General features: G+C 37.8%; 2 protein-coding genes and 1 non-coding gene across 3 annotated transcripts; all 3 read left to right on the top strand.

The window, feature by feature from the left end:
• Positions 1-309: 309 nt before the first annotated feature.
• Positions 310-5,248, top strand: LOC137720950 (L-3-cyanoalanine synthase 2, mitochondrial). The gene is made up of 10 exons (XM_068460077.1): positions 310-598; positions 3,119-3,228; positions 3,360-3,417; positions 3,527-3,790; positions 3,907-4,044; positions 4,152-4,203; positions 4,363-4,442; positions 4,536-4,595; positions 4,676-4,756; positions 4,943-5,248. Exons 1-10 carry the CDS (start codon positions 413-415, stop codon positions 5,039-5,041), a joined length of 1,128 nt encoding a protein of 375 aa, XP_068316178.1. The 5' UTR covers positions 310-412; the 3' UTR covers positions 5,042-5,248.
• A 473-nt stretch (positions 5,249-5,721) lies between these two features.
• TRNAY-GUA (transfer RNA tyrosine (anticodon GUA)) lies at positions 5,722-5,810 on the top strand. The gene is given in 2 exon segments: positions 5,722-5,758; positions 5,775-5,810. It is a non-coding gene; the product is annotated as a tRNA-Tyr (tRNA).
• Positions 5,811-9,475: 3,665 nt separating this feature from the next.
• LOC137720683 (ATP-dependent helicase BRM-like) lies at positions 9,476-20,836 on the top strand. Its single transcript, XM_068459778.1, has 14 exons — positions 9,476-10,159; positions 11,223-12,548; positions 12,686-14,029; positions 14,445-14,557; positions 14,835-14,922; positions 15,014-15,100; positions 15,356-15,448; positions 15,534-15,617; positions 15,702-15,905; positions 16,396-16,638; positions 16,712-18,283; positions 18,369-18,914; positions 19,235-19,486; positions 19,919-20,836. The coding sequence occupies exons 1-14, from the start codon at positions 9,953-9,955 to the stop codon at positions 20,552-20,554; spliced, it is 6,795 nt and encodes a 2,264-aa protein (XP_068315879.1). The 5' UTR covers positions 9,476-9,952; the 3' UTR covers positions 20,555-20,836.
• The last annotated feature ends 347 nt before the right edge of the window (positions 20,837-21,183 follow it).

Raw genomic sequence — 21,183 nt, 5'->3', positions numbered from 1 at the left:
ATTTGTAAACCAAATGATGTGTTATCAATGAAAAATAAGAACGTTACATTCAAGTAATAATCGAATCATCAATTTATATTATTTAATTTAAAATTTTGACCAACCTATCATTGCGTAAACTTAAAATCATATGCATAAACAATTTAATGCAAAAACAACTGAATTAACATGAGCACGCCTGCACTATTCTCTCTGCTGTCCACTCGATTCCTAGAGATTGGTGCAACTTTCGACCCAGAGTTGATGTCACTGTCGTCGTCCAAGTATCCAACCACGTTCTTCCTCCCTAAAACTTTATAAAAACGCCCTCTCCTCTCCTCTCCTCCTTACCAATCCAACCCCTCCCCCCCATAACTCAATTCCTGCTCTACCTCACTACTTGCAGCACAGTAGTAGTAGCTAGCATCCATTAATGGCTGCCCTAAGGAGCTTTCTCAAGAAAAAATCCTCTGTGCTTTGCAATGGAGGAGCCGTGAGACACAGGCTCTTCTCCGCTCAGGTGTCCCAACCCATCCCCGATTCTCCATCTTTTGCTCAGAGAATCGGAAATCTCCCCAAGGATCTTCCTGCCACCCAAATCAAAACCCAAGTTTCCCAAGTACGTTTTCTCTCTCTCTCTCTCTCTCTCTCTCTCTCTCTCTCTCTCTCTCTCTAGAAATTTCATTCTTTGGTAAACTGGAAATGTTTGATTGCATGATATGTTAATATTTTCAGATTTTTTTTTTTTTTTTTTTTTTTTTGGTAATAATCAGTCCAGTTTACCATGTATAAGTTTATACAAAAGAGTAAGCAATATACACACCCATTTTTTTCTTTTCATACTTTTTTTTAATTTTAAACTCTCAAATCAAATGAATTAAGAAAATCAATGATAAAAAATTAATAAAAATACATAAGAAGTAAATAAGTGTGTGAATAGCATTTTTTTATACAAAAATGTTCTTTTAGCCGCCAACCACTGAATTACACATCGTCAACCAATAGACATGCTTTTACGGTTCATTCGCTAGCCAATAGTCAGGAACGAGAAAATTGCACTCAGCCAGAATTAAATTGTGGAGGAGTTAAGATGGAAAAGAGCCAGAATCGAGTATGTGTTAATAAATTGTTTTATCATTTTTGTTTTTTGTTAAGAATTTATTTTATAGTCTAATTAATAGAATTATTTTTTTTAATCAAACAATGTTATATGCACTAAATGAGAGGGATGGACTTAGTCTTACAACGAGTTAGTAATAATGCAATTCAAATTTGTCTTTGACGAAATTCGAACTTAAGACATTTCACTTACAAATGAAGAAGAATACAACCAAAACTGTAGTATTAAGTGACAATCGAAAATATTTATTAATCTTCCATTAATTTTTAACAAGAAGCAGCCTTGGGGTTCTTTTCTGGAATGAAAGGTAATTTTGGTATAATTAGAACCAAGTGAAGGCATAATTGGTATAAGAAATCCATTTCATTCTCTACATATCCCGAAATTCAAATACCTCCCTCGTTTAGGAAGTTCAATTCCTAAAAATATGAGAATTTCTAAATACGTATGGATCGTACATACATTTTTATTCTTTAAAGTTACGTAAACAAAGAAGTATCCCTTAATCGGAATTTTGTAAAGTGATTTCGTCATTAGTGTTTTAATCATTAGGAGCATTTCCACCCCATCCCAAATAGAAGGAAATTGGGTAACAGAATCACCCAAAATCCACAAAACCTTCTCCACCCCAGCCCTAAAATTTAGGCAATAGGCGGGCCCAACCCAATCGGACCGAGCGATCTGATAGGGATAGCCTATGCGTATGCTTGAGTAGGTCTGACGTGCTGACTTGCGTCAGCCGTGTGGATCGAGTGAGGGCGAGTGACCCGACAAAAAACATGAGCTGGGCCAGCGCTGCTGCCACTTAGCCCATTTGTGCACTTCGCCGTTGGATCTCCCCAAATTCGACGTTCCATGTTAATTCGACTTTTTTTTTAATTCAAAAATGAAAAAGTATTTGTGACCACGTGGCACAATCTTGGTTATTGGACTGAAAAAAATTAATTTAACGGTCCAGATTAATTTAGTAAAAAAATTTTAAATATTATAAAAATACAAATTTAACAGAATATATATCGTGGTGTGACAGTATTGGTTAAAAATCTTATTTGAATTTAAATATAATATTTTTCTAAAATAGTTTATCAATATAAATTATTCAGGCAATTCATTTACAGGATTCGTACAATTACTATTTACTAAAATAATGATTGCCTTTGCCTAATTGCTTTGACAATTATTTATTGTCTTAGTGGAGTATACTTGCTTGCTCTCAGTGAATAAAAGAACAAGACTTTGAGTATATAATCTTAATTAGTTTTATATGTTGAAATTTTAATTAGTTTTATTTTCATGAAGAACAAGACTTTGAGCTACGTGTTCTGAACCTTTCGTCGTTTTGGCTTTTTGAAAGCATAATTTGTGTAGGAGGCTCAATACCTTGCCGCCCAGAAAACAAAAGGACAAAACTGGAAAAACAGACAAATAATCCTTCCTTTTTTGTTGTTATTTTGTCATGGTTGATAAATCACTTTTTTCTCGTGGCGTGAAATGATTGATAAGCTACTTATAATATGTTCGTCGATATTTCTGAAATGGCTAAAAGAGCTTCTGACAACTTAAAATTAACAAAAAAAACACTTGAAATGCTCTTCTAAGAAACGCTTTTATTTTTAGAAGATTGAAACATATACGTATTTTAATATGTATTTTTTTTTTCTAGTGAAAGAGATTTGACTGTATAGATCTGTGTAACTGATTTATAAATCAAAGAAGAGGTGTCCTATCCTAGGACCCCCGTCAACTCCCATTAATTTCTTGTACGAAATTGTCACGTGCGTAATACATTGGACTGTGAAATATTTGATGGACTAAGTACAGGACGTTAAGAAAAGTTGATGAATGATCTTGGATTGGATAAATCTGCAAACTACAAGTCTACATGGACCAAATTCGATGCAGTTGAAAATACAGCAACGAAAGTGGAACTTTGAAAACTATAGGGACTAAAAAGGTGTCTTAGCCTTTGTTCGTTCTTCTTCTAGCCTTTTCACTGATAATCTTCTTGCCATATTTCAGCTCATTGGTAGAACTCCCATTGTTTATCTTAACAAAGTCACTGAGGGATGTGGAGCTTTCATTGCTGTCAAGCAAGAGATGTTCCAACCCACGGCTAGCATCAAGGACAGGTACATTGTTACTTCACCGGATCACCCGCATGAGAAACATAAAGTCTTACTGCATAACGTTGTTTTTGTGTATACACATTAACCGCCGAGTACTGATCAAATGAAAATTTGTTTGCATAATTTTGGAGCAGACCGGCACTTTCTATGATCAACGATGCAGAAGAGAAGGGTTTGATAACTCCTGGGGAGGTTAGCGGAAGATTTCTCTTTGCTTTCTTTTTTCTGGTTAACTGCATATGTTTGTCTTGCATTACTGTTTCAGATTTCCCTAATTACTGTTGTGTACATTTTGCATCAGACAACACTGATCGAGCCAACGTCAGGGAATATGGGAATCAGCATGGCGTTTATGGCAGCCATGAGAGGGTATAAGATGGTCCTAACTATGCCGTCTTACACTAGTTTGGAGAGAAGGGTGTGTATGAGATGCTTTGGAGCTGATTTAATTCTCACTGATCCAACCAAGGGGATGGGAGGGACTGTTAAGAAGGCGTATGATCTTTTGGAATCTACGCCGAATGCCTTTATGCTCCAACAATTCTCAAATCCCGCCAATACTAAGGTACGCAATATTTGCTTTGACTTAACTTGATCAAATGTTGCACCGGTCTATCATTATGTTATGTATGATCATAAAATTGAAGGTGGATATACGACTAACCTCGAAAAAAAAAACAGGTGCATTTTGAAACTACAGGCCCTGAGATATGGGAGGATACCAACGGACAAGTTGACATCTTCGTAATGGGAATTGGTAGCGGAGGCACTGTCTCCGGGGTCGGGCAGTATCTCAAATCTAAAAATCCTAATGTTCAGGTGATGGCATTGGAGCTATCTTATAATATGTTCATGCGTTTTGTGATGTGTCGTTATATTCTGTTTTTATTTCCTTAGTAATGTTGAATCTCTTGCAATCATGGTAGATATACGGAGTGGAGCCTGCTGAAAGTAATGTGCTGAATGGCGGTAAACCAGGTAGAGTATTGCTTAACATCTTGTTCCAAAGTTAACCTCTATGATTACCTGCCTAGATATATCGTGAAGAAAAAACATGTCCGTGATTGTATTTTTGGAAGTTTATATCTTTTGCAAGATGTATTTTCCATTCTTATATGAAACTGTCTATGGTAATAGGTCCTCATTCAATCACGGGCAACGGGGTTGGATTCAAACCAGATATATTGGACATGGATGTGATGGAAAGAGTGATTGAGGCAAGTACCAAATTTGACGATATTTTCTTATGAGGAGCCGAACTTGCTAAACAAAGGAAGTTTTTGTACTGAGTTTCATTTCTTATTTTTCAGGTTCGTAGCGAAGATGCAGTAAACATGGCAAGACAATTGGCACTGAAAGAAGGGCTTATGGTAATATTCAGTGACTAAAAATCACATTGTATCTACACATTGAAACATATTCACTTACGTCCTCCTTCGGATTCATGCAGGTGGGAATATCGTCTGGAGCCAACACAGTGGCAGCAATGGAGCTTGCTAAAAAGCCAGAAAACAAAGGCAAACTCATTGTGGTAAGGGCGACATATCCTTTGTTTTTCATGCATGTAAGATTAAAGTTAATAACATGTCCTGCTCACATTTTAAGAGACGGGTTGATCGGTTTGTTCCTTGTTGACATTTCGAGTTTGTGACATGTGATGTGAATTGCGACACACATTGGTTCTTCGTGATCATTTGCTTTTTTCTTTGGTTTCCAGACTGTTCATGCAAGCTTTGGGGAGCGATACTTGTCATCTGTTCTATTTCAAGACCTGAGGCAGGAAGCCGAAAACATGCAACCAGTTGCAGTCGACTAACCTTAAGTACTCCAAGGCTCTCCGTGTGACATGTAAAATCGCTTGTATCAGTGCATGCGTTGACGTCTGTCGCGACGATATAAGGCCTTATGTCTTGAAGTTAGATTTTGTGCATACAACATTGTCTGCAATTTACCTTTCTTGTGAAACTTGTGTTGTGACTCTCTGAAAGTGTAATGTAATGCAATTCATCTTTGATTCTGCTGAGCATGTGTGCACACGTATAACCACACATATAACCATATAACCTTTGAGGTATCTCTTATGAGTTTTGAGGTAATATGTTCAAGGAAATCAAATATTGAAGGACAAAGGATATCCACACACTAAGGCTTTGTTTGGTGACTTGGATAGGATCGGATATGATAATTCACTACATTTGATGTATGTTGTAGGAGGAAACAGATGCGACTTTCAAATTTTGACCGAGTTGAAGTAGAAGTTGAATTAGTCGTGAATGAAATTTATTCCCAGTTTTACCATTTTTGTGGGGATTAGGAGGAATAAATTTACTTCATAACTAATTATCTTTTACCTTCAATTTCGACAATTTGGAAGTTGACATTTATTTCTTGTTTCAGCATACACTACGTCCAGTGAATTATATATTACAATCAAATGCTAGACACCGAGTGAGGACTAAGTATATAAATATAAAAAAGTTGGAGGCATGACAACATCCGACCTTAGCTCAGTTGGTAGAGCGGAGGACTGTAGTTGCAAATAGCAGATAATCCTTAGGTCGCTGGTTCGAATCCGGCAGGTCGGATCTTTTTTTATGGGTTCTCTAGAAAAGTTCTTTCTTTGTTTTTATTTTGCTGGAAAAGAAAATTCATTCATAAGTTGACTAATACAATCAGTTCCAATACAATCGAATATTAAAGCATATGAAGCAATTGTGGGATAGCTCTATCCCAAATATGCATATTAGAAATCGATAATCTTTTACTAGTGATAGCATCAGCTACAAAGTTTGCTTCTCAAAAGATATATTACCATTTCACACGTTAAAAAAAAAGATGACAGCCAATGAATGTCCTCAATAATAGCTCTTATCCACCAAGGAGTGTTGCACTTATTTTGAACTGCATCAATGACTAACTTAGAATCTCATTCCACACTAATCATCTAGAACCCCTTGAGCTTTGCAAATTTTAGAGCATCCCTCAACGCCAAAGCTTCCGACTATAAGGATTGTGTTTTCTCCCAAATTTGAGCTCCAACAATAATAAGGACAACCATGTTCATCTCTTATCACAAAACCCGCAACTACATTGTTTCTAACATGAGCATGCTCCGTCGTCTTCTTCGTGTTCTTGACATTCAATTGAAAGAAATCCATGACCACCACTTCAACCAAAGACGAAACTTGAGCAAGGTGGGGTTTAATATTTCTAAAAATCAATTTATTTCTATCATTCCATATTTGTCAATATATCAACAAAGCCTTGCTAAGCTTCGATAACTCAATTTCGTAAACATTCGACAAAGATTCTAACCAGTCTAATATATTTGTATAACCATGCACGCTATTAGTAAAATAAAGGTGAGAGATGTCAGACAACATGCCTTTTAATTCAATCGTAGCTTTAAATTCTAATATTCACGTTTGAGTTTTGGAAAAATTTTATATACATAGTATACTATGATGTTTAATATAGCATCTCATTCAATAATAAAAGCGTTACAACATTTTTTATGGTTATTTTTTCTTTACAGAAAGTAAATCATAAATTTGAATCTCTAATAAAATAAACGTTTGCATAAACTGCCAAATCACATGATGAACTCACAAAGTTCATTGGCTTAAACTATTTTACTTCTTTTCTTTAGTGATTGGAAGTTGTCTTTTTGCTAGGATTGTATTTGGCGTGTAGAAATTAGAATGCCTTCCTTGCCGTTGAATATGGCAATGTTTTGCTCTAAAATTATTATGAAATTTGCAGCATTCCAACTGTTTTATTTTCTGAAATTTGTAAATAATAAAATCCACATATGAGTGCGTAAATACATAATAATTTGGATTGAAATTTCACAAAATAAAAGTATATATAGTATATACAATCTATTTTTTCCCTCAATTAATACGAAATTAGTTTTGTTATTCTTTACTCAAATTATGTAGTTTAGAAACCATGACAAGTGATCCAGTGGAAAAGTGCGAGCAACGGCTCCTTAAAAAAGGAGAGATTTTGAGTTCAATACTTTGTAAGTTGTGAATTAGCTTGATCATGGTCACATGTAGGGTGCAGTTCCCAACTAATCTTCTTCAAGCCCAAAAAAGATGGATAATCGTGGTTCATCACCAGTTATCTTTTTTTTTTATTTAAAATAATTATTATTATGTAATTCAGAATCATTATTCTATCATGGCTAAAACAAAATTTCTTATTAAATAAAGGATGTCAATATGCGCAATAATAGCTACCCATCATATTTGAATAAATAACGATGTGTACTTGTTAAATTAATCACTGTGATCAATCATAATTTTTTTTAACAAATCAATGATAAATTATAGAGAAAGTGACATATTATCTGTTGCGTAATGATATCACCGTAGTTAGTGAAAATGATTGCACATTTGTTTCTCAAACAATGAAAATGCTCACATTTTGATACATTGGTAGAATAAAAATGGTATAATTTTAAGGATAAATGTTCCTATTTTTGGCGACATTTTGATTGGGGAGGAGGATTCGCTCCTTTCATAAACTCTCTCATATTTCTTTTTTTCTTATTTGAACGGTTACAGTTAAGTCACGTCAATATCTTACATTGATTTTTTTATAAAAATAATAAGAAAAAAAAAATATGTAAAAGGAGAAGACGAAAACGGATGAGAATAAAAGAGAAGAGAATCTTACTCCTTTAACAGGGAAGCTAATTTTGCTGCAAATGCTATTACTAACCTAAGGAGATTCTTCCCAATTGATATAAGATCAGGACACTATCTCGTTGTTTGAATGCTGTTTGATTTGATTGTATAGGCTCTTGTTCTAAGGGGGATTATTTTTATAACAGGTAAATTGAATTCGCATTTATTTTAGAGAAAAACTACCTTGTTTTCTGTCTTCATAGTTTGCTTTACATTTCACTTTGATCCTTGTCACTTCAATTTTAGCAGTTTAGTCTTGTAATTTTGTTTAATTAGCGATCAATTCCTACAAGTTTAAATAGACGGAGTTATGATTTGGGTTGATTGAAAATAATTTAGAGAGACAAAAATGCCCTCACACGTGGCATTGACGGAGTTTACAATGTGAACTCAACTGAAACTAGACAAACTGTAATATTGAAATTGCCAAAAGTACCCTTCATAGTTGTCATACTACAAAATAATAAGTTCTACATCTCATAATAAGTATTGTGACCAATGAGAACTTATAAAATTGTATAACATTCTCAAACAATAAAACGCTCAACGCTCACATTTTCGGTACACTGGTGCATGTCTCGGAACTATAAATTCGTCATTTTTCGTAACTGATGAATTTATATGTAATCTTTTAATGAATTTAAAAATATACATAAGAGCTTTATTCACATTTTTAGGTGAAAAAACAATAACATACACACAACTAGGAACATGATAAACACACACATTTTTTCTCTTACACACTTGTGTCTAATTTGTTATTTGTTTTATTTGATTTATTCAATTCGATGACAAAAAATAAGGAAGAATGTGGGAGAGGCTAAAATGAGTGTGTAGCAATCAACTCCCATACAATTATATTGCCACGACAAAGTTATGTCGCTAGAACAACTAGGTATCTAACTGTTACGCGAGTCAAACTCATGACCTCATTCAATTAAATAAAGACATATATCACTAGATCAAACAAAAAAAAAATCCATCCCCTATAATATATTGTTTTAAATTGTAACTAGTATATGTTCACACACAAAGTGTGTGTGAATTTTATTTTATTTTTGTTTTTAAGATTGAAGGAGAGAGGGAGAGAGAGAGAGACCATGGGTGTGTAGATAGAGGGAAAGAGGGTTATTTTTTATTTTTACTTTTTATTTAAAAAAAATTAGAGATGTCAAAATCAATTGTATATGAGGCTTAAACAAAAAAGAGAAATTTTGTTTTGTTAAATTACATTATTACCCTTAACTTTTTTGTTGTGGTAGATGATTAAATAATTTTTTCATACACTTTTGGTCGACAAATAAAATTCTATTAACATGTAGTTTAGATAAAGAAAAAAAAAGAGAAGGACTTTTAGTAGAATGATTCTTTTATTAGCATATTAGGAATAAAATCACAAAGCAATACATTCACGCACCAAGTGTGGCACTTCTGTAATTAAAAACCAAACCCGGGTCAAATTCCAGCTTTACCCCTGTCGGGAAATATCAAACGGCAGCCAACCGGACCAAACCACAGTTAGAAACAGACCCATATAAAGCACAGAAGTGCTTCCACCACAAAATCTCTGAGCAGAAAAATTAAGAGAGGGGAGAAAAATAGTAAAGAATTCAATCCGAAAAGGAAAGGAAAATGATTTTTTTAATATAATTTCGAAAAAAAAAAAAAGAAAAGAAAATCGCTAGGGTTTGACGCCAAAATTGGAAGAGGAGTGAGGTGAGTCGCCGATTCGCCCCCGTCAACTTCGCTTCTCTAGGATCCGTCGGCCTGTAGCCCCCACTGAAAAATTCCCGCGTTAATTTTTTGGGTTTTTGTAGAGAGAGAAAGTTTTCTAGAGAGAGAGTTGTGAGCTCGGGGGGTTTTTTGAACGTTGGGATCCGAGGGCCCTGATAGGTTTTCAGTTGGAATTTTCTTGAAGGGATTTGATTTTTCTTTGGTTTTGAGCCTTTTTGGGGTTTTCATTTTTTGTTTCCAAATTTTGATTTTTGGTGAATTGGGTTTTGTTGGATGCGTGTGAATTTGGGTTGAGCTGCATGCAATCCGGTGGCGGAGGAGGAGGCGGGCCCGGCAGGGGAGTGGGCCCGGCTGGCCGTGCCGGGTCGACGTCGTCGGCTGCTTCGCCGTCTTCATCGTCCTCGGCCGTGTCAACGCCACGCCTGGGTTTTGATTCGGTGCAGCATCAGCAACATCAGCAGCAACAGCAACAGCAACAGCAGCAGCAGCAATTTGGGTCTAGACAGGTAATGATATGTGTGTGTGGATTGAAATTTTGTTTTTTTGAAAGAAATTGGTCGACTTGGAATGTTGGTTTTTTGGAATTTGGAGTGTTTCTGCAGATGGGTCAGTGTGAATTTTGTCATTTTTGGCTTGATTAATGATTTTTATATTATTTGGGTCTCTAATTGTATTGTTCCAAATGGAAGGGAGCGAAATTTTGTTTTCGATTCATCTGTGTTGTGGGTGTGGTAAGTTAGCTGGTTTGCTCGCTTGATTTCTTGAATTAGAGCTGTTTAGGGTTTCGACTAGTCAAACTAGGCAGGTCTTAATGGGAACTGATCGTGGCATTGCACTTTTAGCCGCTTAATTGTAACTTGGAATGTACTTTTGCTTCCATTAAATTCAGGAGAGCTTAACGATGATGAGGTGGTGTCTGCTTGTGGTTTTGTTTTACTGTCTTCCATTCCTTATATATGATTTTCAATTATGGATGACCCTGTCCAGCTCGTATTTGTTTGTTCTGCTTTACTGCTCTTGAAGTTTATGATTAGTTTGATTTGGTTTGTTTAACAGAGGAACCATGTGGTTTAATTTGCTTAGTCCACCTTTTAAACTAAACTAAGAGAACCCTTTTTTCCTATAACTTTCTTTTAGGATGAGCCTTTGGATCTTACTACCATGGTATGTTGTTATGGTGGACCTTTTCTTTTAATTATTTTAATTATTAGTGTTACCTTTTACTTGACGAACTCCATGGTGGGTACAGCTAGCACTAAGTGCAAATGACATGACTTCCAGAACTAAGAATCTGAAAATTACGGTCATTGTTCTGGTGCATTTGTAGGATCACATTTGTAATGGAAATCTTTTCAGATTCTGGGAATTTGTTCAAGTCTTTGTTTTAACTTCAAAGTATTATCAATCATCTGCTAGACTTGCATAGTTTTATATCATTGAATTGAAGTTATGTGAATGTTATTGAGGGATATTTGTTATTTGGGTTTTGTCCATGCCATTACTGTAACCATGTTCTCATATGAAATGATAACGTGACTAAGGTTTTTATATAATTTATTGTTCATGCAGCCATTACACCAACAACAATTTTTAAGAAAACCTGAAGGGAATGAAGCACTTCGAGCATATCAAGTTGCTGGTATGCAAGGAGTTTTGGGTGGGGGCAATTTTGTTTCATCTTCCAGCTCCAGTCAAATGCCTCAACAATCTAGGAAGTTCATTGATTTGGCTCAACAACATGGCTCCCAGGATGGACAGAGCCGGAGTCAAGGTGTTGACCAGCAAGCATTAAATCCAGTTCATCAAGTTTATCCTCAGTATGCTTTTCAGGCAGCCCAGCAGAAGTCAGGTTTGACAATGCAACCTCAGCAGCAAGCAAAAATGGGATCATTGGGGCCGCCATCTGGAAAGGATCAGGACATGCGATTGGGAAATATGAAAATGCAGGAACTCATGTCTAATCCGGGATCTAGTCAGGCACAAGCATCATCGTCTAAGAATTTGATGGAACATTTTACTCGTGGAGAAAAGCAGATGGACCAAGGACAGCCACCAGTCTCTGACCGAAGGAGTGACTCGAAGCCTTCAGCCCAGCCATCAGGAATGGGTCAATTCATGCCTGGAAACATGTTAAGGCCAATGCTGGCACCACAGTCTCAGCCAAGTGCCCAAACCATGCCAAATAACCAGATCGCATTAGCTGCTCAGTTGCAAGCATTTGCACTTGAGCACAACATTGATCTTTCACAGCCTGGAAATGCCAACTTAATGTCACAACTCATTCCACTGTTGCAGTCGAGGATTGCTACTCAACAGAAAGCAAATGAAAGCAACATGGGTGCACAATCCTCCCCTGTTCCAGTGTCAAAGCAGCAGGTTACTTCTCCTCCAGTAATGCGTGAGAGTTCTCCTCATGCTAATACATCAAGTGATGTATCTGGGCAATCTACCTCTGCAAAAGCAAAGCAGACAGTTGCGGCTAACCCTTTTGTTTCAGGTTCAAGTAATAGCATCTTTAACAATAGTAGCAGCATTCCTATGCAGCAGTTTTCTGTTCATGGCAGAGAAAACCAGATGCCACCTAAGCAGTCAAATCCTTTTGGAAATGGAATGACTTCTACCCATCCCACACAGTCTGCAAATACAAGCCAGGGTGTGGATCACTCTTCCCATGTAAAAAGTTCACAAAACAATCCAGAAACATTGCAGATGCAAAACCATCGACAGGTGAGTGGATCTTCTTCACAAGCTGTGGTTCCTAATGATGGGGGTTCTGGCAACAAGAACCAGTCACAAGGTGGACTTACTACCCGGATGGGACAGCAACACCATGGGTTCACTAAACAGCAGCTGCATGTTCTTAAAGCGCAAATACTAGCATTTAGGCGACTCAAGGTGCATTATTCTCTGTTTTTCTCCCTTCCTCTTTGCATTTCAATTGGATGTTTAGTTTATGTATTTTATGAAACTGCAGATGCTTTAGAGTTGATTAATGAATGCGTTGCTTACTTCCATTTCCCATTGATTGTTAGAAAGGTGAAGGCACACTCCCTCAAGAACTTCTACGGGCTATTGCTCCACCACCTCTTGCGCTGCAGCTACAGCAGCAATTGCTTCCTGGAGGAGGAAGCATTCAGGATAAATCTTCTGGGAAAGTTTTAGAAGATCATGTGCGGCATATGGAGTCCAATGAGAAAGATTCACAGGCTGTGGCATCAAAGAATGCACAGAACATTACAAAAGAGGAAGCTTTTACCGGAGAAGAAAAAGCAACTCTATCAACCATTCATGTGCAAGGAAAGCCTGCTGTGGTGAAGGAACCTTCTCCCTTGGTGTCTTCTGGAAAAGAAGAGCAACATTCTACTTTATCTTCTGTAAAGTCAGACCATGAAGTTGAACGTGGTATTCAAAAAGCTTCTGTTAGAACTGAGATTCCAGTTGATAGGGGAAAGTCTGTTGCATCACAGGTCGCTGTATCTGATGCCATGCAAGTAAAAAAGCCTCCACAATCAAGCACTGTACCGCAGCCAAAAGATGTTAGCTCTGCTAGAAAGTATCATGGACCTCTGTTTGATTTCCCCTTTTTCACTAGGAAACATGACTCTTTTGGTTTAGGGGTGATGGTAAATAACAACAACAACAACAATAATAATCTAACATTGGCATATGATGTCAAAGATCTTCTTTTTGAGGAAGGTGTGGAAGTTCTTAACAAGAAGAGGACAGAAAATATCAAGAAGATTGGTGGGCTTTTGGCAGTAAATTTGGAAAGGAAACGGATTAGGCCCGATCTTGTCTTGCGGTTGCAAATTGAAGAAAAGAAGCTTCGACTTTTTGATTTACAGGCACGCTTAAGAGATGAAATGGATCAACATCAGCAGGAGATAATGGCAATGCCTGATAGGCCTTATCGGAAGTTTGTTCGGCTTTGCGAACGTCAGCGGATGGAGCTGTCTAGGCAAGTGCAGGTCTCCCAGAAAGCCATGAGAGAGAAGCAACTGAAATCAATTTTCCAGTGGCGTAAGAAGCTTCTAGAAGCTCACTGGGCCATTCGTGATGCACGGACTGCACGTAACAGGGGAGTTGCCAAATATCATGAGAGGATGCTGAGGGAGTTTTCGAAAAGAAAGGATGATGATAGGAATAGAAGGATGGAAGCACTGAAGAATAATGATGTTGAAAGGTACAGGGAAATGTTGCTGGAACAGCAGACTAGTATGCCAGGGGATGCAGCAGAGAGATATGCTGTTTTATCATCTTTCTTGAGTCAGACTGAGGAATATCTTCATAAGCTTGGAAGTAAAATAACAGCAGCTAAGAGTCAGCAAGAAGTGGAAGAGGCAGCAAATGCTGCTGCAGCTGCTGCACGTTTACAGGTTTGGTCTCCCACATTCTCCCCACCGGCCTTCTTATTTTTATCAATCTTGAATTTTTTTTTTTCGCATGATCTTTTAAGAAAACCCTGTACAAAGTTTGAGAAATGGTAGCAACCTTTGCATTTGGACCTCCTCACTTTAACAAATGCCAGGTGTCATTTTTTTACACAAAAATTGAAGACTTTAATGTCTTTGAAATTACATTTTCTGTTTTCTGTCTTTAATTTCTAGCCAAAAGCATTGTAAGTCTTGTTTTTTGTGTAAAAAATATGACACGTTGCATTTGTTAAAGTGTAAACATTCAAATGCAAAGGTTGCTAGCATTGCCCACAGTTTTTTTGTTTTCTTGTGGTAAACCATGCTGATCCTGTACTCTGTTACTTATGCATGTTGAAATCTGTGTGTCTATAAATAGGGTCTCTCAGAGGAAGAAGTTAGGGCAGCAGCGGCTTGTGCTGGAGAGGAAGTAATGATTAGAAATCGATTTATTGAAATGAATGCACCTAGAGACAGTTCATCTGTTAACAAGTAAGTTTATTGTTGGCTTTGTTTGATAACAGAAATTTTGAATTGCAGTTGGTTTCTTGAGATGTATGTTTTTTGCTTGTGCTTGCTTTTAAAGTTGCCTTGTAACTACTATACCAATCCTTCATATTTCTTAATTTTGTACTTCTCAAATTGCACTATCCATTTGTTTCTAAAACTAATTTTATAGAGGAGCTCTCTTATGTGTTGCAAATGTACTTTCATATGTATAATAATCAATATCTACCATTTGTTTCTCATTCTTCATGGTTGTTTTCAGGTATTATAGTCTTGCACATGCTGTGAACGAGAGGGTCATAAGGCAACCCTCAATGTTACGGACTGGAAACTTAAGAGATTATCAACTTGTAGGTTTCTGCAATTAAGAATTGCTACTATTGCCTTATGTCTCCATTATTTTTGTAGTAGACCTTTTTTTTACTCTGGTTGATTCCGCAGGTTGGGTTGCAATGGATGCTTTCTCTGTATAACAACAAATTAAATGGAATATTAGCAGATGAAATGGGTCTTGGGAAAACAGTGCAGGTAACCTTCTCTTTTGTTCAGCCTCGCTTCAGAAATGAAAAGCCATATCTTATTATACCGAACAACTTTGGCGGTTGATATATCATATGTTAGTATTGGCCATGTTCAGAAATGAAAAGCCATATCTTATTATAGTGAACAACTTTGGCGGTTGATATATCATATATTAGTATTGGCCATGTGGGGCAGTGATTCTTATGTTTCCACTTGCAGTCTCTGAGTTTACCTGAATGATCTATAATTCTCCTCATGCAGGTAATGGCATTGATTGCATATTTAATGGAGTTCAAAGGGAACTATGGGCCGCATCTCATAATTGTTCCAAATGCTGTCTTGGTAAATTGGAAGGTTAGTTTATTTTCTGTTCTACTTCTACAAAGATGTTGACATTGCTTACCATTTGTTATGATGCCTAACCGAGTTCTCTTTACAGAGTGAGTTACATACTTGGCTTCCATCCGTGTCTTGCATTTATTATGTTGGTGGGAAAGATCAACGGGCAAAATTGTTTTCCCAAGTACGATTCACCAAATTTTTTTATCTACTTAAATGTTTGAATTCTAGAACAGTGTTAACCTTCGTTTTGATATTTGGTATGTAGGAGGTTTGTGCCTTGAAGTTTAATGTCCTCGTGACAACTTATGAGTTCATCATGTATGATCGGTCCAAACTCTCAAAAATTGATTGGAAGTATATAATAATTGATGAAGCACAAAGGATGAAAGACAGGGAATCAGTTCTAGCACGTGATCTTGATCGGTATCGTTGCCAAAGGCGCTTGCTCTTGACAGGAACACCATTACAGGTTTGTTAAGAGAGATAGCAACACTTGTATATTTACATTATTTAACTATCTTTTTAAGAAAGCAAGAAATACTTGCTCAGGATGCAATTTTCTGTAGATGCAAACATAATACGTGCCTTATTTTGTTAGACCTACCTAAGTTATGGCTGAAAATAATTAGCCGCTGATATGATTTGATAGCTCCACCAGAACTTTTTGATAATGCGTCTATTCATAAACTGAGGCATGCGATTTATTCTTATTTTATTTGAAAATACAAGGCATGAAAAACCAATATACTATGAAGTTAAAAAAAGAACCTAATTCATTGAACTTAGAAATGTTATTCCATTCAAAAGAAATTAGAAGTGTCAATCATGCTCATGAATGAATAAAATTGATGATCTGTTTAATCATTTGGTTGTTTCCTTACTAATGTGTAGGCATATCTTATTTTATTTTCATTATTATTTTGAATTGAGCTGATGTGGGAGTAACTTTTCAATTACAGAATGATTTAAAGGAACTCTGGTCACTTTTAAATCTGCTTCTTCCGGAAGTATTTGATAATCGGAAAGCATTTCATGATTGGTTTTCAAAACCCTTTCAAAAGGAAGCCCCTACACCAAATGCAGAAGATGACTGGCTGGAAACTGAAAAAAAGGTTATCATCATTCACCGACTTCATCAAATTTTAGAGCCTTTTATGCTTAGGCGGCGTGTTGAAGACGTGGAAGGTGCACTCCCACCTAAGGTATGCTTTAGTGATTATCCTTGGTAATCATTTCTTACTGTGATTGATTTCTAACAATGATGCTTGTTTGCAGATCTCCATTGTTTTAAGGTGTAAAATGTCGGCTATTCAAAGTGCTGTATATGACTGGATCAAATCAACAGGCACTATTCGAGTAGATCCTGAAGAAGAGAAGCTAAGGGTTCAAAAAAATCCACAATACCAGCCCAAAGTGTACAAAACATTAAATAATAGATGTATGGAACTGCGAAAAACTTGCAATCATCCATTGCTCAATTACCCATTCTTTAATGATTTTTCCAAGGATTTCCTTGTAAGATCTTGTGGGAAATTATGGATCCTGGACAGGATCCTTGTTAAACTTCAGAGAACAGGGCATCGAGTACTTCTTTTCAGCACCATGACAAAACTCCTTGATATTTTGGAAGAATACTTGCAGTGGCGTCATCTTGTCTACAGAAGAATTGATGGAACAACCAGTTTAGAAGACCGTGAGTCAGCTATAGTGGATTTTAACAGACCTGGTTCAGACTGCTTTATCTTCTTACTTAGTATTCGTGCTGCCGGACGGGGTCTTAATCTCCAGTCTGCTGATACGGTTGTCATATATGATCCTGATCCAAACCCTAAAAATGAAGAGCAGGCTGTTGCTAGAGCCCATCGCATTGGACAGAAGAGAGAAGTCAAGGTCATCTATCTGGAAGCAGTTGTTGACAAAATGGCTAGCCATCTGAAAGAGGATGAACTACGAAGTGGAGGTACAGTTGATTCAGAGGATGACCTTGCTGGTAAGGATCGGTATATCGGATCAATTGAGAGCCTCATAAGAAGCAACATTCAACAATACAAGATTGACATGGCTGATGAGGTTATCAATGCTGGGCGTTTTGACCAGAGAACAACTCATGAAGAGAGACGTATGACTTTGGAAACCTTACTGCATGATGAAGAGAGGTACCAAGAAACTCTTCATGATGTTCCCTCTTTGCAGGAGGTTAATCGTATGATTGCTAGAAGTGAGGAAGAAATTGAATTGTTTGATCAGATGGACGAAGAACTTGACTGGATTGAAGAAATGACAAGGTACAACCAGCTCCCCAAATGGCTTCGAACCAGTACAAAAGAAGTAAATGCTGTGATTGCTAGTTTATCAAAAAAACCATCGAAGACCACTTTGTTGGGTGGTAATATTGGTTTGGAGTCCACTGAAATGGGCTCTGATGCATCTCCGAAAACTGAAAGAAAGAGGGGGCGGCCCAAGAAAATTCATCCTAGCTACAAGGAGTTAGATGATGACGATGGCGAATACTTTGAAGCAAGTTCTGATGAGAGAGACGGGTATTCTTTGCATGAAGAAGAGGGAGAAGTTGAAGAGTTAGAGGATGATGACTATAGTGGTGCTGTTGAGGCAACACCAATTATTAAGGAACAAGTGGAAGAGGATGTCCCTGAATGTGATGGTGAATATGAATATCCCCAGGATTCAGAAAGAGTTAGAAATAACCAGATGCTAGAAGAAGCTGGTTCCTCAGGATCATCCTCAGACAGTCGGAGAGTGATGCAGACAGTGTCTCCTGTTTCTTCTCAGAAATTTGGTTCCCTCTCTGCCTTAGAAGGTAGGCCAGGATCTGCTTCAAAGAGGATGGTATGTCTTATCTCTCTATATTGATGCTTTATAGTTGGATTGTTTGCATGTGCTATTTCACTAAAGTCTTTTGGTGTATCTCCAGCAAGATGATGTAGAGGAAGGTGAGATTGTTGTATCTGGCGATTCTCACATGGACCAATTGGACCACCAACAATCTGGAAGTTCGAATCATGACCGTGATGAAGGTGAAGACGAACAGGTTTTGCAACCCAAGATCAAGAGGAAGCGTAGTCTTAGGGTTCGCCCTCGTCATACCATAGAGAGGCCAGAGGAGAAGTCTGGTAGTGAGACACCATCTCTTCAACGTGGAGATTCATCTCTGTTGCCATATCATGTGGACCATAAATCTCAAGCACAGTCAAGGGCTGATTCTGAAATCAAAATATACGGAGAGCCCCATGCTGTAAAGCACGACCAAAGTGATTCATCCTCAAAAACTAAGCGAATTTTGCCTAGGAGAGGCTCTAACATGTCCAAAGTGCATGTTAAATCTGGCAGATCAAATGGCATGCCTGATCCTGTGGAAGATGCTGCTGAACCCCACAGAGAAAATTGGGAGGGAAAAGTTGGGAATATAAGTGGAACTTTAGTTTATGGCACAAAAATGTCTGAGATCGTCCAGAGAAAGGTAAACATTTGTCTGCTATATTCTGGTTGAATTGTCCTATTGTTGCCATGTTCTGATTTTTAAGGTTATAAATGCTGCCCTTATCTGCTGCTAATCACTGGTTACACTTTAACATATACAATATGTCATAAGGTGCGTGCTTCCTGTTTATGCAGATTTTTTTAGACATCACTTTTTATAATTATACTGGTAGATGTGGTGTGGCGTGTGTATATGTAAACTTGTGTTGGCTTTATTAATTTTATTTTTTTGTTTTAAGGTAGTATGAATTTCTTTTGCAATTCTTTTGTGAGGTCTAACTAATATCTCTACACATGCAGTGCAAGAATGTAATTAGTAAGTTCCAAAGGAGAATAGACAAGGAAGGTCCGCAGATAGTACCTTTACTGACAGATTTGTGGAAGCGCTTTGAAAATTCTAGTTACGCAAGTGGATCTGGAAATAATCTCTTGGATTTACGAAAGATTGATCAGCGGATAGAGAGGTTGGAGTATAATGGAGTAATGGAGCTTGTGTCTGATGTGCAGTCTATGTTGAAAAATGGAATGCAATTTTATGGGTTTAACTATGAGGTAAGTTACTCAAGTTTTGATGTTCTGCCTGTCTCACCGGTACAATACTGATTCACTGCATTTCCTTTCTGTTGTTGTTGGTTTGATGTCATTCTCCTGCAGAAGCATGGCTAAGTTATATCCTGTCTTAATTACCTTTATTACCAACTATTGTCTCTCATCTCTGTTCGCTAAAACACCCTTTTTGTACTAAATCCAGAAAACTGAATTTGGTTAAAACGTGGCCACAGCAAGGTAACTTGTATGATAGTGGTTGAGGGTCACAAAAGACAGTAGCTTTTGATAATTTATGATGCCTGTATTTTTCAACTGTATTTGCAAATGGTCTGAGATTTCCTTGCTTTGCTGTTAGTAGAAGCACTTATTTACTTATATTGTGCAGTCTTTCCGATAAATTGAACTGACAGCCTCGGGTTTAACTATGATGCACAGGTAAGAACTGAAGCCAGGAAAGTACATGATCTATTCTTTGATATCTTGAAAATAGCTTTTGCGGAGACTGATTTTCGAGAAGCCAGAAGTGCACTCTCATTCACTAGCCCAGTTTTGACCAGCAATGCTCCATCCCCTAGAGCGGTGACTGTTGGCCCAAGCAAGAGGCACAGACTGATAAATGATGTGGAACCTGACCCCGTCCATCAACAGAAGCCACAACAACGTGCACCAATTTTCAATAGCGAAGACACAAGGGTGCGAAGCCATATTCCCCAGAAGGAATCAAGACTCGGGAGTGGAAGTGGTAACAGTCGGGATTACTATCAGCAGGATGATTCTCCACCGCCTGCTCATCCAGGGGATCTGGTTATCTGCAAGAAGAAGAGAAAAGACAGGGAGAAGTCCGTGGTGAAGACTAGGACTGGATCTGCTGGCCCTGTTTCACCCCCAAGCGTGGGTCGCGGTATTAGAAGTCCAGGTCCAAATTCAGTTGCAAAACAAACTCCCCATCCGCAAGGGTGGGCAAACCAGTCTGGTCAGCCGACGAACAAGGGTGGAGGGTCGGTTGGTTGGGCAAATCCCGTGAAGAAGCTAAGGACAGATTCTGGAAAGAGACGCCCAAGCCATTTATGACTTGCGTACGGGTTGACTATTGATGTGCCGGAAGTTGTCACCTACCTTTATTTCTTGTCCATTTTGTTCATAAGTTTAGTGGCATCAGCGCAATTAGCCGGACTGTTGGTACAGTGTAGATCTTGGTTTACCAGGAGCAGCTTTTTTCTATGAAATTCTCAGTAGTTGCTTCTTATAATATCTGTGGCTCGCAGGTCCTACCCTCCCTCTGATAGAGCAGAGCAGAGCAGACCTTTGTAAAATAAACATTCCCTTCTTTCCAAATCATGAAGATTTCAGTGTTACCATTGTCATCTCGTTCCCAGGTGCACTCCAACTGTGGATTCTTGTGTATCATTGCTACGGGATGCCTCGGTGACGGTGTAAGGGTAAGCTGAAGTTTGGCGGCAGCTGAATTAAGCAAAATTCTAAAAGACGCTAGACGTTAGTCAGACGGGGAGCTAACCCCTCCCCGATTTTTCTCCATGTTTCAGCCTAAATAGCATCGGTCTTCCACCACCTAGGCCGATTTTTAGAACATTAGAATCAAGCGATAACACATTGCGCAGAAGAAATTCCTAGTAGCCTAAATTTGGCAGCTGAATCTAGGAATTGTACATTGCGTTTGCTCATGAACACGCGTGCAGACT

This window comes from Pyrus communis, chromosome 16 (genome assembly GCF_963583255.1).
Source record: "Pyrus communis chromosome 16, drPyrComm1.1, whole genome shotgun sequence".
In the NCBI taxonomy this organism is placed as follows: domain Eukaryota; kingdom Viridiplantae; phylum Streptophyta; class Magnoliopsida; order Rosales; family Rosaceae; genus Pyrus; species Pyrus communis.
This window is presented reverse-complemented; position numbering and strand designations above follow the sequence as displayed.

Bases quoted from the DNA above. Each gene is read 5' to 3' on its own strand.
- LOC137720950 (XM_068460077.1), top strand. From the start codon at position 413: ATGGCTGCCCTAAGGAGCTTTCTCAAGAAAAAATCCTCTGTGCTTTGC. The intron at 3,418-3,526 runs GTTAGCGGAAGA...ATTTTGCATCAG, and splicing joins GTTTGATAACTCCTGGGGAG to ACAACACTGATCGAGCCAAC. The intron at 3,791-3,906 runs GTACGCAATATT...AAAAAAAAACAG, and splicing joins CAAATCCCGCCAATACTAAG to GTGCATTTTGAAACTACAGG.
- LOC137720683 (XM_068459778.1), top strand. From the start codon at position 9,953: ATGCAATCCGGTGGCGGAGGAGGAGGCGGGCCCGGCAGGGGAGTGGGC. The intron at 16,639-16,711 runs GTATGCTTTAGT...GCTTGTTTGCAG, and splicing joins AAGGTGCACTCCCACCTAAG to ATCTCCATTGTTTTAAGGTG. The intron at 18,915-19,234 runs GTAAACATTTGT...CTACACATGCAG, and splicing joins CTGAGATCGTCCAGAGAAAG to TGCAAGAATGTAATTAGTAA.